Source organism: Uranotaenia lowii, chromosome 1, assembly GCF_029784155.1.
Source record: "Uranotaenia lowii strain MFRU-FL chromosome 1, ASM2978415v1, whole genome shotgun sequence".
Classification (NCBI taxonomy): domain Eukaryota; kingdom Metazoa; phylum Arthropoda; class Insecta; order Diptera; family Culicidae; genus Uranotaenia; species Uranotaenia lowii.
This window is the reverse complement of record NC_073691.1, coordinates 183,146,082-183,162,780: the sequence shown is the minus strand read 5'-3', so window position 1 is coordinate 183,162,780 and position 16,699 is coordinate 183,146,082. Positions and strand designations below refer to the sequence as shown.

Sequence of the window (16,699 nt, the reverse complement as noted above, 5' to 3'; positions counted from 1 at the left end):
CTCTAAAATCGCATGAAATGGTTCAAGAAAAGTCATTAATGGTTAATAAAATATGAGCGTGTTGATTAAAAAATGAGTATCTTTTATACCGTATTCGTTTGCTCCACTTGCTCAGTTTTGCACTCAACCCGACAAGAACGAACACAAATCTTCGTCAGTGTATTGCTACCTCACTCACTCACACACGCATACGCACTACTGACAGAATCTTATAGTGTGCCACCGTTCACGCTCAGTTCAATGGGTACTACCGGTGCTAAACTGAGTGCATAAACGAACAAAAAGACAGCAAAAAGTGCACAACTGATAAATTGATCCCGGTGCAAAACTGGATTTTTTTTTTAAATTTTATGTAATCATTGGTATTTTAACAGCTATATGACCATTTAGCTCCCTGTATCCCTCCCATTTATCTGGGATTTGATCAGCGTTTTAAAATAATTTTTGTATTAATGACGTTCAAAAATAGCTATAGTAAGTAACATTTCTCATGTTTGAATTGGTAAAGATTCTTTCAATTCTACTTAAATAAAAAAAAACGCGAAACAGAATTGTCCTTTTGTTGTTGTAGGATTACATATGTTTTTTTCAATAAAGTGATATTTCGCTTTATTTCCGTTTCATTTCCATGGCTCGTATTTTTTTACGGGAAACTCTAAACCTCGCACATGGCGCATGGCCCTCGTTCGATAGTCGATAGATGATTTCTGAGAGCTTGCTGCGTTTCTGAGTCAGACACGTATTTGAATGTAGTTGCAAAGCAATGGGCTTTGTTGTTATAGGTTTCTTTTGCAACTTGGTATATTTTTTCAACCCCGGTCAAATAATGCTTTGGATAACGTTAAACCTTCATTTCAATCATGATCTGTGAAGCAGGACATCAACGCTTTGCGTGTGGGTTAATTTTATTTGTTTCATTTTACTGTAGTCTTTCAATAAGGAATCATGTTTTAGCCAGTTTTCATATGGTGTAAGGACTTTGTTTATTATTTTGAAATAATTAAATAGAAATGACGAGGAAAATAAGAAATGGATACACACTGGTCCTGTTCCGTAGTGCAACTATCGCTGAGTCATACATGATGCGGCGTTCCGTTTTGATGAACTCAAATTTTTGTTGGAGAATTTTTCTCTGTATTACATAGTTATGGTTGGTTGTCCGAATTATATTACTTGAATATGTGAAGAAAAGTTTTTCAATTGTTAAAAATTCGTCCCTTTACATTTGAGAAAAGTCAACTACAATGTATAATAAGGTTATGTGGATACTTCCTGTGAAATGGGTGGGTTTTTTTTTATGCCGGATGATATAAAACGTTTCTTAATGCGTGTTGTTGAAGATTTTTAGCGCATTCGATAGTGATTCTTTTCGTTCACTTGTGATAGTTCGCCCTTGAAATGTAGATCGATGGTAAAATCTAAATCTCTGTTGTTCCGGGCGTTTGGTTTCATGGTAAACATTCCGTAAATTTCTTCGTTTTTCTTTACCGTTAAATATTCGTCAAAGTAAAACACTGTTTGTTTCCAGTGTGTGTATGGCGCTTCTGGCGAGGTACTGAATCCCAACTTCTGGTGACACTTGGTAAACTCTACGTTGAAATAGGTGATAAGCGCCTGAACGAAATCGTTGCGCTTAACAATCAAATGGAACGGACATTCGAAATCAAGATCTTTCTTCTGGACGACATAAAGATCTATTTCTTTCACCAGATAAGAACTGGTAACGATTTGTTTCGGATCAACAACATCAACCAATGGCTCACTGATAGCCACTTTTCTGATGGAGCTCATGTTGAAACCGTACACATTATCCCACCAGTTGATTTTCTCGTCCTTGTACTGCCGATCTTCAATAGCCGAAACGAATAGCGTGCATCTGTCCGGAAACATCATACCATTTGGCTTGAGCCACTTATCCCGAGCGTATATTACCGTGTCCAGCATCGATTCATAAAATAAGCAATATCTAGAATTGGAAAGTACTCATAAGAAAAATAAAGAACAAAAAATAACAATAAACAAACTACCCCATCCACTCGGAAATGATGATATCGACACTTTGAATGCCATCGGGCAGTTCAATTTCTTCCACCTTTCCTTTGACCAGAGTGATCACGTCGTCCAAATGGTTGGCCTCTACAATCTTCTGCGCGTAGTCGATAATGTTGGAACACTCTACAGCAATAACTTTGGTGGCTCCCGCTTTTGCTGCAAACATAGACAAAATACCGGTTCCGCAGCCTATGTCCAGCACCGTTCGGCCCTTGAACAAATGCTTGTTGTGGTACATGGCGTTGCGATAGGTGAGCGTACGAACTTCGTCCTTCAGCATCTCCTCGTGAATGCCAAAGTGTGCGTAAGAATCGAAGTAATAATCACGCGATGTCATATCTTCGGCGTTGGTGGCGAGCTCCTCGGCCGTCATGCCATCACTATTCCCGTTTGGTGTAGTGGCAGCTTTATTTGGCGTTCGGGAAGACGACGGGGATGTGGATGAACTAGGTTTACTGTTCTCCACCGGTTCCATGTTGACATCGGTGCTAGCCTACGAATCGGAAGAATTTTTAAAATCATCTTAAATACAGTATCTCATTTCTTTCTACAAGGGAGAATAATTCGGTGATTGCTTTGAGATAGGCTTTGAAAAGAGATTTGTTGAACTGTTTAACAACAGACTAGGTTAAAATTAATAAACAATTACAACTGCAATTTTATAATCTGAAAATTATGTGGACTTGCCACGGACACAAGTTGCCCTGATGACCTAACAGAATATTTTATTATAAAGGTACTAATTATCATTTCGTTAAAAAAAAACAATCACAGCGTATATATGAAGCTTTGTGGAATAAATATTGAAACTGCAAATTCGCATTCGCATAAAAAGTCGCCTAAAATTTCGGTTGGTGCTACTCGTCAACTCTCCGTTTTATAAAATTACAGTCTTTGTGAATTGCACCATCTTCTTTTCTAAAAGATGTTACATTTCCTGACTTGTAATTTCAAAAGAAGCAAAGTCTTTCAATCTGTTGCCTTAGACTATAGAATCTCTTAAATGTTGAAGGTACCGCTGGGCGAACCCTGCGGACGGTAAATATTGAAACTGCAAATCCAGAATAATTCAATTATATAACTTTTAATACACTACTGATATATCTAAATATATTAATACATCAGAAGGGTAAAAAATTGTCAGAATAAAAAATCCGTTCAATCCGGAAACCAAGTTGCACCCGATCAGTCTTGCTCTTTTACTCTCGAAAGCTATAGGCGGAGTTTCATTCGCGCACAGCATGTAGTGCTGCCCTGCTTGCTCCAACGTTATGTGAAGCAAATATACCGCTTTTATCTACCACCGCATTTTAAAAGGAATCAAACAATAATCGATTTGTTATAGTTATTTCAGTTCAATGTTAGCTAGTTCTTACCATTTTGATCCTTTTTGGAGCTATTCGAATTGATCGGATCCCGTTTCCCGATATTCTGGCACAAAAAACACGTTTTTCGATACCAACAAAAAGGCGATGCTGCTTTAGCTGCTGCTGAATACTGCCGAACGTTTGGCCCTGAGCTGTCTCAAGCGGACACAAGTCCGCTTCCGATTTGTGATAGATCGCGCTTGAGAACTTAGGTAATCCTATTGGCGTCACTACGATCCAGCCGCTAGTACTCGGAAAACACGAGGAAAGGAGTTATTTTCTATCTATTTGTTCCACCATTAGTTTTGCAAGCACGAATCTAAAATTTTTGCCGACCGAAATTCAGCACCAACCAAACGCGTGAAAATGAAAAAGAACGAATCAGGAATAAAGCCATCCAGCAGCTGTCACGAGCCGTGTTGCCAAAGATATACATTTTTCATTGTCAATTATTTTGGATTTTCTTGAAAATTAATTTTTTCTCTTAAGCCTATTTCCAGAATCTACGCAATGTTTTACTTACTTACTTAATGATCCCGCGCCGATCCTCCGGTGCATAGGGCCGTGGTAAAAGACCTCCACTGTTGACGATCCGGAGCCAGCGTCTTCACCTGGTCCCAGTCAAGATTCTCGTCGACAGTTCGGATTTCAGCAGCTAGGCTTCGCCGCCACGAGTTTCTGGGTCTGCCTCTTCTTCGATGACCTTCTGGATTCCAATCTAGCGCCTCTCTGCAAATCTCGTTTTCATCTCTTCGCAGCGTGTGCCCAATCCATCTCCACTTACGTTCCCGAATCTCGATTTCTAGCGCCCTTTGATGACACCGGCGATGTAGTTCCTCATTCGAGATCCAGTTGCCAGCCCGCATAGAACAGTATTATACAATAACGATTTCCATTATCTTCCTCCTAAGACACACGAAAGATTAGCTTTATAGTTTTGGATTATTGATGTACGATTAAGGTAGTCTTTTTTCCATGGAATGGAATCGTTTGGACGCACTTTACGATACAGCGAACGGGTCGTTAAGTAGAGTAACCATTCATTTTTTTTGCTTTTTTCTACTCGTTCTAAAACGGTTTGATCATTCGTGTTATCTTTATCTAATGATCCTCTCATAAAAAGGTAACGATAGAGCATATCGTCACCCAATAATGAAAAGATTCAAACCCAATTTGGGGATTTGTTAATTTTATAAATTGCAATTGAATTTCCGCAAAAAATAAAAAAAAAGTTTAATGTACTCTTATTCATTTTATTTCACATACCTATAGTTTATTATTCCTCTAAAATGATTAATTAAAAAAAACAAACCTTCCGCGGATGTTTGCAGGAACAGCTTCCGGATGTTCCATCGCTGCAGCACTTACGAACTGCAGCCTGCTGCTGCATCACTGCCAAACCGGTCGGCGGGTAGTGATGCTTTTCCTTGCATTGGTTCTGCCTCCGGAAGAAAAAGTTTCTTCGGATTTTTCCTCCAGCTTGTGCCTGAGAATAAAAAAACAATTTCAGTTTTCCACAATGAATACAAAAACGTATTTTACTTACCCTCATATATCCTTCTTCGAAGCCTTCGTCTTCCGGTTCCAGTTTCGTAACTGGACGAGTCATAATAAAATTTGCCCGACCTGATCCGGGAGAAACTTTTTTTTACACAGTTTGACAACGCGTGTTGATGTGACAGCGAAGAAGTGTGTGCGTGTTGCTAAAATACTCAATTAATTCTGAAGACCATTAATTGTATCTTTCTTAAATAGTTCTCTATCATTTGATTGCGTTGCAAAATTAATCATTTTGTTCCTAAGAATATTCATCGTATCTTTCGGGAATAATATTTTATCCGTTCAAGCAAAGGCACATTTAGCCAAGATGCAATATCGAACGTTACTATTAATGTTATCAGAATAGAATGATACGGAAGATTCAGCGTACAGTATTGGCTCATGCGGGAGGCCACCAAGCGCGGATGATATTCCGCAGGCAGCGGTTCTACGCAATGTTTGAAAATAATTATTTCTCATTTTTTTTGTAAAAGATTTCTTTTTTTGTTAGAATATTAAATAACATAGAACGAAAAGTATCGCAACAACACAATAAAATAAGTTCCTCATATTTTCAAATCTTTATTTTATGCAATTCAAGTGGCATCCCGGATTTTGAGAACCTTACAAATTCCTAAAAAATTTTGACATAAACTCGCGGAATCTGTTCCCGGCTTTTTTTGTTTATTCACTTTAAAGAAAATGCACGGTAAAAAAAAACTTTTTTTTAAGGAGTGGGTTTTGACATTTTCTCACGCACATTAACAAGCGTCCCACTGGCGTGTACGAACGCCGAACGGGAAAATTAACCTCCAAAAATTGCAATGCAAAAATTCAGCAGCCGGCCGACGATCACGCTCGTTTATGATGTTAATGTTTCCAAAATTAAAAAGTGTTAGTGAAATGCCCTGAACTATGACACGTATAAATATTACTAGCGGCAAATAGGACTATACACAGCAAAAAATTTCTAAAAGTACACGGAATCTAAAAAACGAGTGATCTATTTTTTCTTGAGTGTAATTGCAAAAAGATGTAATTTTAAACTCCTTTTGATGTAATATTAGACTTTTTTCAAAAATAGGATAGAAATAAACTGTTTTGATGTAATTTTACATTGCGTCGTGTAAAAATCAACCGGTCAATGAAATTTATGTCACAAACCGTGTAAAGTTAGATCTGTTTGATTTAAAATTGAATGCAAATATTTTACTTCTGCCTTTTTATATTTCGTTAGTTTGCGCACAAAGTAAACAAGTCGAAAAATTATTCGGAAACGAGTCGATCAAAGGCGTAGCTACCTACAGCAGCACATCTAGAGTCTTTTAAAGTCGTAAGTATACGTGAAATGAAGAATGCGGTTGAAACTGACTAGTTTTTTCTCCATTACAGCAAGGTCAGATATTTTCGCAAAGGCTGATATTTATCCGGACAGTTATTATCCGGACAAACTTTTGTCAGATCAATTAAAGTGTCCAAGTGCTGACCGAAAGATCATGATGTTCCGGAACCATTCGAGGATACTGATGACGCTGAACTGTAAAAACATCCGCGTGCTGGGAATCATCGGATGCAACAACAATTCCAGCTTGACGCTTTCCGTGATGGTGTTTTAATTTTCAGTTTTGTAAATAAATGTGAATTAAAAATAATACATGTGGGCGTATTCATTCAAAGACAAAAGCAAAAACCTGAATATTTAGTAAAAATATCAATATTTACGATAATAAATTTCAAAATTTACATCCCTGTGTATTTTTACACGACGGCTTTAGTGATCCGGTCTCGTGCATTGGTTTCAATCTAAATTTACACGCCTCAAAAATTACATCCTGGAAAAAAATAAACCGTGATAGAATTTTACATCGAAATCGATGTTCCGTTTTCGTGCATCGTTTTCGATCTAAATTTACACGAATTTTTCTTGCTGTGTAGAATGCTCTTAAGATGAGGTTGCCGAATTTTTTCAGTACGTAGCCGGGTCGGGCAAATACCGGCTATTTTATATAAAACCTGGCATAATCTGGGCATTTATTTTCAAAATGACGACCAAAAATTTTGTCAAAACCTAAAAATTACTCAACAAAAATCAACAAATTTGAAAAATAAATTTACTTATCAATATTAATCGACAGATTTTTAGATAGAAATTTAATTTTTAAAAAGAAATAAAAAAAAAAACTCTGTTTATTTTTTGTTTGATTTGCCAAAAAAAAGTGAATAATTCCGGGCAAAATCCAGGCTTTTTTCAATGAAATCCAGGCACCCGGGCCTGGCTGAGCCGCACTGTTCCCAAATCCATGGGTAAACCCAGATAGAACCGGGCAATCTGGCAACCTTATCTTAAGTGCATTTATTTGCCTTTTTGAATAAATCATATTTAATCACACTTAAGTGTTGAAATTCTGACGGCGTGTTCGTAAATTGATTTTTTCTATCGAAGTGATTTTTTTTATCGATGCTGGCGTTCGTAAATTACACACGCTCTTTTTTTTAAACTCAAAATTAAGTAGTTTTGGTTCAAAACAGCACTTCGGTGGCTTCCCTCAACTTTGAGTTTGACTGGGCAATAGCAAAACTAAGTTCTGATAGGCATACTCAATACTAAGTTCGGCAGCCGAACTCGAATTTATCCTTTTTTTTCGAGGGTAGCTGATTTTCAGGGAATTAAAGGATGATTAAAATTTGTTGTACCCGGATGTTGCTGTTCCGGTACATTACATTGCAATTACAGAGCGGTGGAAAGTTTTGACACCCGAATAGAAATGTACGATGAAAAAACTATGAATTCCATATTCACAAACCATAAATTTTATGGTCTACACAATGCTTATTATCGTCCACGATACCGTGAATGCACATTGAAATTCATATTTTTCGACCATACATTTCATCGTTTTGACGAAAATAACCATGAAAAAGGGGTATTGTTATGCAGCGTGACCATGAAAAAAATGGCGATTTTCCATACATTGGGAAGCCCAATAATATAAAGTTCATGGTTATAACATCATCCAGTTTTTCATGGTAAAACCATGAAAACCCGATAATATTCAATGTTCACCCACTGAAATAAAATTCTTTGATCATGGTGGGATTTTTGTTTTTGATTTTAATTATGTCATCATTTTCAAAGATTTGTTTAATTAAAAAAACGAATGTATTTATTTGTTCATGACATTTATTTAGAAAATCTCAACATTTTACTTACACATTTAACCACACGGTGATTATTCGGTGGACTGGAATGCTTTGTACACCAGCATCTCATAGCCACTCCCGGAATCTATTGGCCACGTGTCACGAGCCTCTCGCAGTGTTGAGTTATTTTGCTCCCTCGTCTGAAGTGGAGCTTCGGAAGTTCTGTCAGCTTCTGGAAAAAAATGATTTTTTGAGTTTGGTCAGTTTTCTAATCAATATGCATGCAATGTACTTACCACCACCACCGCAGATGGAGCAATTGCCTTCCAACTCGGCATGACGTCCAAAAATTCCAGAACTTGTCAGGATTCAGCAGCTTTTAACTGAAAAAGATTTCTCCAATCGCGAGAAAATCGTTCCGCGAAAAAAATGGCGCGCAATTATTTGTTCCTACACGCTAATTTGTTAAAGTGTAGAAAAAGCAAAGTTTAACAACGTTTGGATTTTCATTTTACCATGAAGTACATAATGGTAACAATGATAATCACAAGAAAATTATCATAATACCGTACTTCTGTCATTTTCGGCAACTATGAAATATTTTGAATAAACGATGTACTTCACGGTTACTTAGAAAATTATGGTGATTTCATAATTAAATGCGGTTGAAAGATATTTAGATACCACGATGAAGTTGATTGTTACATTGAATATCATTGTTCAGTTATTTTAAAACCATGGTCCTTGCTATTCGGGCATTCCCGGTCAAAGAAAACTTCCGGATGTTACTTCCCACGGGAAGTAAACAACATCCGGAAGTTTCCGGACATTCCAAGCCGCTCACCATATGATGACAATGACGGACAGAATTTTACGCTGACACGGTGATCATGCATTTCATTATGAAGTTCCTTCATAGTCTTCCGGTAATTGTTCCGGAACGACATAATTTTGCGACGTGTTCGTTGGTTGCTGTTCCGGTTCGGACTGAACTCGCTAAGTGTTTTCAGTCCAACAAAGAGAGTTCAATTTTTAGTTCATAAGGTCGAACTCAGCTTTGATCCCTCGCCGAAGGAAAAAAAACTGATCAATTTTGAGTTCGCAGTTCGAACTCCGTTATGATCCATCGCAAGGAGGAGAAAAGGGTACTTAACTTTAAGTTCATAGAATCGAACTGTGTTTTGAACCTCGATCATACTTAATTTTGAGTTAAAAAAAAAGAGCGTGCAAACAAACGTACACGCTCTTTTTTTTAAACTCAAAATTAAGTAGTTTTGGCTCAAAACAGCACTTCGGTGGCTTCCCTCAACTTTGAGTTTGACTGGGCAATAGCAAAACTAAGTTCTGATAGGCATACTCAATACTAAGTTCGGCAGCCGAACTCGAATTTATCCTTTTTTTCGAGGGTAGCTGATTTTCAGGGAATTAAAGGATTATTAAAATTTGTTGTACCAAGATGCTGCTGTTCCGGTACATTGCATTGCAATTACAGAGCGGTGGAAAGTTTTGACATTTCCGGTCTAAGAAAACTTCCGGATGTTACTTCCCACGGGAAGTAAACAACATCCGGAAGTTTCCGGACATTCCAAGCCGCTCACCATATGATGACAATGACGGACAGAATTTTACGCTGACACGGTGAACATGCATTTCATTATGAAGTTCCTTCATAGTCTTCGGGTAATTGTTCCGGAACGACATAATTTTGCGACGTGTTCGTTGGTTGCTGTTCCGGTTCGGACTGAACTCGCTAAGTGTTTTCAGTCCAACAAAGAGAGTTCAATTTTTAGTTCATAAGGTCGAACTCAGCTTTGATCCCTCGCCGAAGGAAAAAAAGGGATCAATTTTGAGTTCGCAGTTCGAACTCCGTTTTGATCCATCGCAAGGAGGAAAAAAGGGTACTTAACTTTAAGTTCATAGAATCGAACTATGTTTTGAACCTCGGTCATACTTAATTTTGAGTTAAAAAAAAGAGCGTGTATGCACTAGCATTGGGAAGTGATTTGACATCTACCAAACAAATCGATCGACTCCTATGTAGTGTACTGTACTCATCCTGAGGTCCTGATAGAAACGTTCGTTGTTGACCTATTTTCATATTCCCGGGAACCAGCACCCCTTCGGAACCGGTTTTTGACATTTCTATTGACTCTGCATGGCGGACGGAACAAAAGAGAACGTCAAATTTTGCGAAAAAAATCCGGCGCCTTCTGTGTGCGGGGAGCGAGCCAGTTTTTGGTATAGTTTTGGTTGGTTGTCATCGACCCTCGTGTGCAAAAATTGCTCTCGCTCGGCTGGTTCGCGATTATCTCGCGATTTACCTGTTCCTCGAGTAGAACCACGCGCTTGTTATTTTTTCGATTCTCAATCTACTACCCCGTGCGGTGCTGCAAAATCTACACAGTAGTGTGGCGAATAGCTAAAATAAAATCTGTTATTCAGCTGCTTCGTAGTTCCGAGAATAGGAGGAAGTGGTTCAGTCTGCAACTAGCTCGCTTTCCGCGGCGACGTGACTCTGGGCGAGCTGCCTTGGAACCGCTGAATTGGTCGAAAAAAAAAACGTGCGTGAAATATTGGTGGTCGTGTTGTTGAAAATATCCCACCTTCCCCCCTTTTTCCCGCAGTCGGGTCGAGTCGCGAGTGTACTCATGTGGTGATCCTTCCGCTGAAGGTTGTGCGTTGTAGTGATTCATCAGGTTAACTGGGACTTGAGACAGCTGGCTGTCCTGCAAACTTCCGCTTGAAGCTGGCTTTGGCTTTCTCAAAAAGGCCTGCAAGCATTTTTGATTTCGGGTTGATTCGGCGAGAAGGGTAAATTCAATTTCCGGCCAAATAGCGCCTGATTGCTGTGTTAGCGGTGTGCTTTCATTTCCGTGACCTTTCCGGTGCTGTCAGCGAGGTGGAAAATCAAATTTTCTCTGTAAACCAGCTGTGCTGTAGGGACTTTTCAGTTTCCATCGGAGTGGTAAAATCGGAAGAAATTGGACAAAAGCTTGACTTATCATGTCGCAAGCAACGCCACAAGTCAATGGGGAGAACCATAATGGTAACTTTCATCCTCCGGCTGGAAACCATGAGGAAATGCACCAGCGCTGTCTGAATCCGTACCGCTCGAAGGTGACCGTGGTGCTGGGAGCTCAATGGGGCGACGAAGGCAAGGGCAAGGTGGTCGACATGTTGGCTACAGAGGCGGACATCGTCTGCCGGTGTCAGGTGAGCAAAAGTCCAGCTTATTTTGTTAGAATTTTCCATTTATTGTGACGTAACTAAAACCTGGCTGTATCTATCTACCTACAAGAGATTTTTGCAACCCAAAAAGTTTCCTCACATGACCCGATCGTTGGAACTAACAGATTGAAAGTAGGAACTTTTTTTTTCTCTAGTTTTATTTTGCAATCTGTTCTAGACTTCTAGAAGCTAAGACGAGGCAATTTTTGAAAACCTCTAATGGTACTTTGGGAAACGCTAAACGTATTAGCGCGACGTACAACAGCGTGAAAATACAAGTGAATAAAAAAGCATACCTTTTGCGAAGGGTGAATACATAATTTTGAAACAAAATGCTACATGATTCAGTTACAAATTGATCATTTAAGCGAGTAACTGGACGAGAAATGTCTTGGATCTAGGAGATTGATCCTCGATAACTCTAAACATACAGTCAACAATGTTAATTTTAGAGTTCATTGTAAAATTTGTAATTTATATTTGTCAATTGATTACTTATTTAAATCACCGTGGGCATGGTAAGAGGCTCATTTATATCACTTTGATATAAATGGGTATGCCTTGTCGCGCAAGATCTTAAAGAATCGAATAGTGATAGTATCACACCAGATCTTGCGAACACGAACGGATCACTGATGAATACCAGTGAAACGGAACCTACGTGTTGGCCCCACGGCTTTATACAAACGTCTTACCAGTGTTCAATATGGTCCGATCAGTATTGATTGTTTGACCTGATATAATTATTCATACAATTTGTTTAATAAAGTTTTATATTTCAGGTCCGGTATTCTGTAGGTTCAGATGTGTCCCCGTACGCTAGGCTGTAAAGGTAGTAGTATTCGCCTCCCCAATGCTCTAGTAAGTGTGTATTTGCGGTTTATGAATTTCGAAGGCTTATTCTTAAATTAAGCATTTTACAAGAACTAGAGGCTCATTGGATCAGAATGCTTTTTGGACAGTTTCCTGTCAACAATAATTCTTTCTCGTTTCAACGCTTATTGGTAGATTTGTCTATTGTTCGGTTAGGCTTGAAATTCAATTAAGGTAGTCGAAGAAAGATTTTGAAAAACAATAATATAAAGGCAGTCCAGGAAGATAATATTGGGAATTAAAAATAGGAGTGTTATTTAATTCAACCGAAACAGATTGAGGAAAGTTGCTCTGAGAAGATGTTCAGAGTTAGCGATGAGGCTTTAGAGGAACAGCATTGTCATTAGTAGTATGGTCTTGTTTGGTTATTTATCAATTATTTTATTGTGTGTGTAACGTAGATTTTTTTTACAATTGCTGCAGTGATAAACACCTTTAAATGGAGATTCTGTTTTATGGTATCCAAGTTGTTAATATAATTACAGAGTAGCCACGCATTTGTTCTGAATCTCTTAAGACTTACTCATTTGTAAATATTTTTATACGCCAATCTATGCTAATCTCAAGAGAATACTATCATGGGCTCAAAGTTTTTGAATCGAGTAAGGATAGGTGATAGGTAGGGCCCAACATAACACTATTCACTGTGACAACAAACCTCAGCCCTACAAAGGCTACTATTTGTTGTTCACTTTACACGACACAATACTTTTCAGTGTGACAACAAAATTCAAACATTGCGCACTTTAGATGACACAATACTACTCACTGTGACAACAAAACTCAGCCCTTCAAAGGCTACTATTTGTTGCTCATTTCACATGACACAATACTACTCACTGTGACAACAAAATTCAAACATTGCTCACTTCACATGACACAATATTACTCACTGTGACAACAAAACTCAGCCCTACAAAGGCTACTATTTGTTGCTCACTTCACATGACACAATACTACTCACTGGGACAACAAAATTCAAACATTGCGCACTTCAGATGACACAATACTACTCACTGTGACAACAAAACTCAGCCCTACAAAGGCTACTATTTGTTGCTCACTTTACACTACACAATACTACTTAATATCACGACGAATCCAGCAAACAAACCATACCAAAGCTACTATTTGTTGCTCACTTCACATGACACAGTGTTACACATTTACACATTATACAACCGATATAAAATACCCTCGCTCGCAATACGGCTCATTGGCAAGCCCAGCCCTGGTTCGCCAGGGTTTGACTTGTCAGAGAGCAACCGGAGTTTAAATGAGACACATTCTTAATCCGCCCGGTGTATTGCGGTCTCCTCCCAATCCTACCCATTTCATTTACCTAGCTTTCCCCCGCGGTGAGTAATTTTGGCCTCAAAAGGGCCGTGTGATTCCTCATAAAGCTGCCGCTTGAAAAAAAAAAAAAAAAAAAAAAAAAAGATTACTTATTTAAATCGTACACGGAATATTAAATGAAAAATGCAAAAGACTAAATTCAGCATATGAATGTCAAGCCGTTTCAAAGTATAACTGAATCATCCGTAAGTGAAATGGCTTGTGTCTCTTATATAAAATTTGATTTTACACTAGATTTCTAATTAAAAACGGACAATTAGTCTGCTATTTCGATAGCCATTAAAAACTAAGTCTGATTATTAGAATGACATTAATTTTGACCGTAATTTGAATGTTGACAACTAGTGAGAATTATTCATGCTTCAACTCTCGTTTGGATCGATTGTTTATAGTTACGTGAAAGAATCTTTTTTTTCAACATGCATGGTGAGCCGAGAGACACAATGTTAAACAACACAGACGAACTGACTAGTTGGTAGGTGGTAGATAGTAGATCGTTAGAATCCGCATCGAAAAGTCAATGGAGAAAATGGTATGCGGGTGAAATCAACATGTGACTCGTTTCGTAACCCCCAGCCGCGAGCCGAGCTGTGCCTATTTGTTGTGTTGTCGTCGTGGAGTAAGATACACACGCTCGCTCCTTCCTTTGCGCCGAACAGAACGGCGCGTTGGTGTGGCGGCGGCAATAGGTAAAAGGGCAGTGGTCGGCAACCTGCGGCTCGCGAGCCGCATGGGCTTTTTGGGTGTAAAGTTGTTCATTTTTATTACTTATCAGTTATCCATGGAAAAAGTTTGCTTTATTAAAAATTACCTAAAATGTTAGTTTTTGTACAAATTTAGTTACCAAAATTTTTAAGAAATGGCCACTTAAAGTTTGTTGACCTGTACAAAGTATTCACAAAACAAATGTTTGGATGCGGTTTCCTCAGTTTGATTTTTTTACACATGGGAATCATATGTATAGAAGGGTAGCTAGGCGATCCGGTAGCTAGGCTACGCTGCAACTGGTTTCTAGGCCTGCCTTCGCAGCGTGTGCCTAAGGCTGATGTCATGCTGAGGCGACAAGCAGCGCGTTGATGTGCAACACGTTCGCGCGACATACCTGCTCTTATTTAATCTCCATAGAAAAAGCGCAGACCTGTCATTCTGAGCGCTTTGGAAAGCGCGACAAAGCTGATGCCAGGGTGTTTTGTAGCGCGACAAGTAGGAAATCCAATGGGAATATTGTTTTTTCTCGGTTTGAAGCAGTGATTCCGGGTTAAGCACAATAGTTCGAAGATCCGTCCGAAATTGTGATAATAAATTGAAAAATATCTTAATCGGCGAGAATATTTTCATGAATTCTTAGTTCCGGCAAAAAAAAACAAGGAATTTGGTCGGTTCAAATTTCGGCATTCTTACAATCCGTGTCATGATGTGATAAGTTTTTAATGACTCCCGAAGGAAAGGAGACGATTCCAAGCATTATCATATGTAAAGAAGTGATGATTTATAGTGAATTTCGAAGCGACATGGCGTGCCAGTATGATATACCAATGCGTAGCATTGCTTTCTTATTGGAACTTAGAACGCAAAGCGATGCTTGTCGCCTCAACATGACATCAACCTAGTTCATCTCAGGGTGGTCAGCGAACCGAGAAAACCGGGAAAAAACCGGGAATTGAAAATGGCACCGGGAAAACCGGGAAAAAACCGGGAATTTCGAATCGAAACCGGGAAAATTCTGTAAAGATTGTTTTTATGATACAAAAACTTATTGAACCCTGAAGAAGTTCATTTATTTCATCATGATGAAATTTTCTTTCAAAATTTTTCTCCCCATAGTCGTTTATTTCAGGATGGAAAAACAAAAAAAAAATTCGGAATTTTAATTTCATAAGTATAATGCGGGAGAGTTAGAAATTTCTTATAAACCGGGATATTTGAGCTCAGCGCATACATTTCAGGGCTCTGAGTTGTTCCAGGTCCTGTTCAAAAATATTTTAAATGTAGGCGTTTTAAATGAACAAATTTTCGTAGAAAAACAAAGAGCATAATCTATTCTTAAGCTCAAGGATATTGTTCGTATGGTGTATAGCAAAGCTCACTTGATGAAGAGAAAATTTATTTTATTTTTTTTTTGAATAATTTTATTGAGGCATTTAAGTTATAATATTCTTGTGTGCCATGTTTTCACTTGAGGCACTTAGGATCAGAGGGGTGCAAGTGATTTTTTATCAAAACTGATATAAACTGTTTTTTGGATATTTAAAGTATAGATTAACATTCTGTAGAAGACACAGGTCAAAAGAAAAATTATTTCGATATTTTTAAGCTATTTATAAAAAAAAATGTATTAATGAAAATCTTATTTCGTTTGGTGTCAGAAGGGTGCAAGTGCACAAAGGATCAAACTTTTAGGCTGAATTCATTAGAACGTATACATTTTTTTCAGTTGCAAACAAGTAGTGGAAAAACAAACATGGAATCATCATCTAGCTCCGACTTTTAAGAATTTTCTACTGGTTCTGACCAGGATAATCCAAAGTCCTCATATAGAGAAGCGATGGAAATAGATTCAGGTGAAACTTCGTCGGCATGAAAAATCTCATTGTTGTTTATACGAAAAATTCTAAAATGTTTTTTTTTATGGCAAATTTAGCTTATACTAACAAGTATAAAAGGTAGAAACGAAACGGACTTAACAATAATCTTTTGGCAAATATATCATATATATCTGATCATGATGTCACATACTATCCCACGGAACAAAATGAAACTTCGGAAAGTTCAGATGAGTCGTTGTCGACAGGTAGTTCACAAAAAATAACATTAAGTCTTTTAAAGAATATTTACATAACATTTTAGGAAAGGGGCTTGGTAGAATTAGACCCAAAAAAGAAAAATTAAACATCCACGGTTCTTCTGCAGAATCAGAAGTTGCTGCTGCTGCAGTTGCTAACGAGAATGAGTCCACTTCTGGAGAGTCAACTGGTCATCAAGACCCCAAAAAACTCCAACGAAATTAAATGTGTGAACAAAAACAAAACAGCTAGTATCATACTGAAAATACTCGTCACATATAGGTTCCAAAAGGATGCTATCACATTGTTTGGAGCCAGAGGGGTGCAAGTGTCATTCTTGGGATCAGAAGGGTGCAAGTG

General features: G+C 38.2%; 2 protein-coding genes across 2 annotated transcripts in view; one reads left to right on the top strand and one right to left on the bottom strand.

Annotated features, from left to right (window-relative positions):
- Positions 1–551: 551 nt before the first annotated feature.
- Positions 552–3,811, bottom strand: LOC129739651 (protein arginine N-methyltransferase 1). Its single transcript, XM_055731132.1, has 3 exons — positions 3,429–3,811; positions 2,028–2,545; positions 552–1,966 (listed from the first exon to the last, which is right to left on the bottom strand). The coding sequence occupies exons 1-3, from the start codon at positions 3,429–3,431 to the stop codon at positions 1,345–1,347; spliced, it is 1,143 nt and encodes a 380-aa protein (XP_055587107.1). The 5' UTR covers positions 3,432–3,811; the 3' UTR covers positions 552–1,344.
- Positions 3,812–10,338: 6,527 nt separating this feature from the next.
- LOC129739641 (adenylosuccinate synthetase) overlaps positions 10,339–16,699 on the top strand; it is a 30,838-nt gene continuing 24,477 nt past the window's right edge. The window contains exon 1 of the mRNA XM_055731125.1: positions 10,339–11,312. Within this exon, the coding sequence (XP_055587100.1) occupies positions 11,103–11,312 (210 nt within the window). The 5' untranslated portion in view covers positions 10,339–11,102. The remainder of the gene's footprint in view (positions 11,313–16,699) is intronic.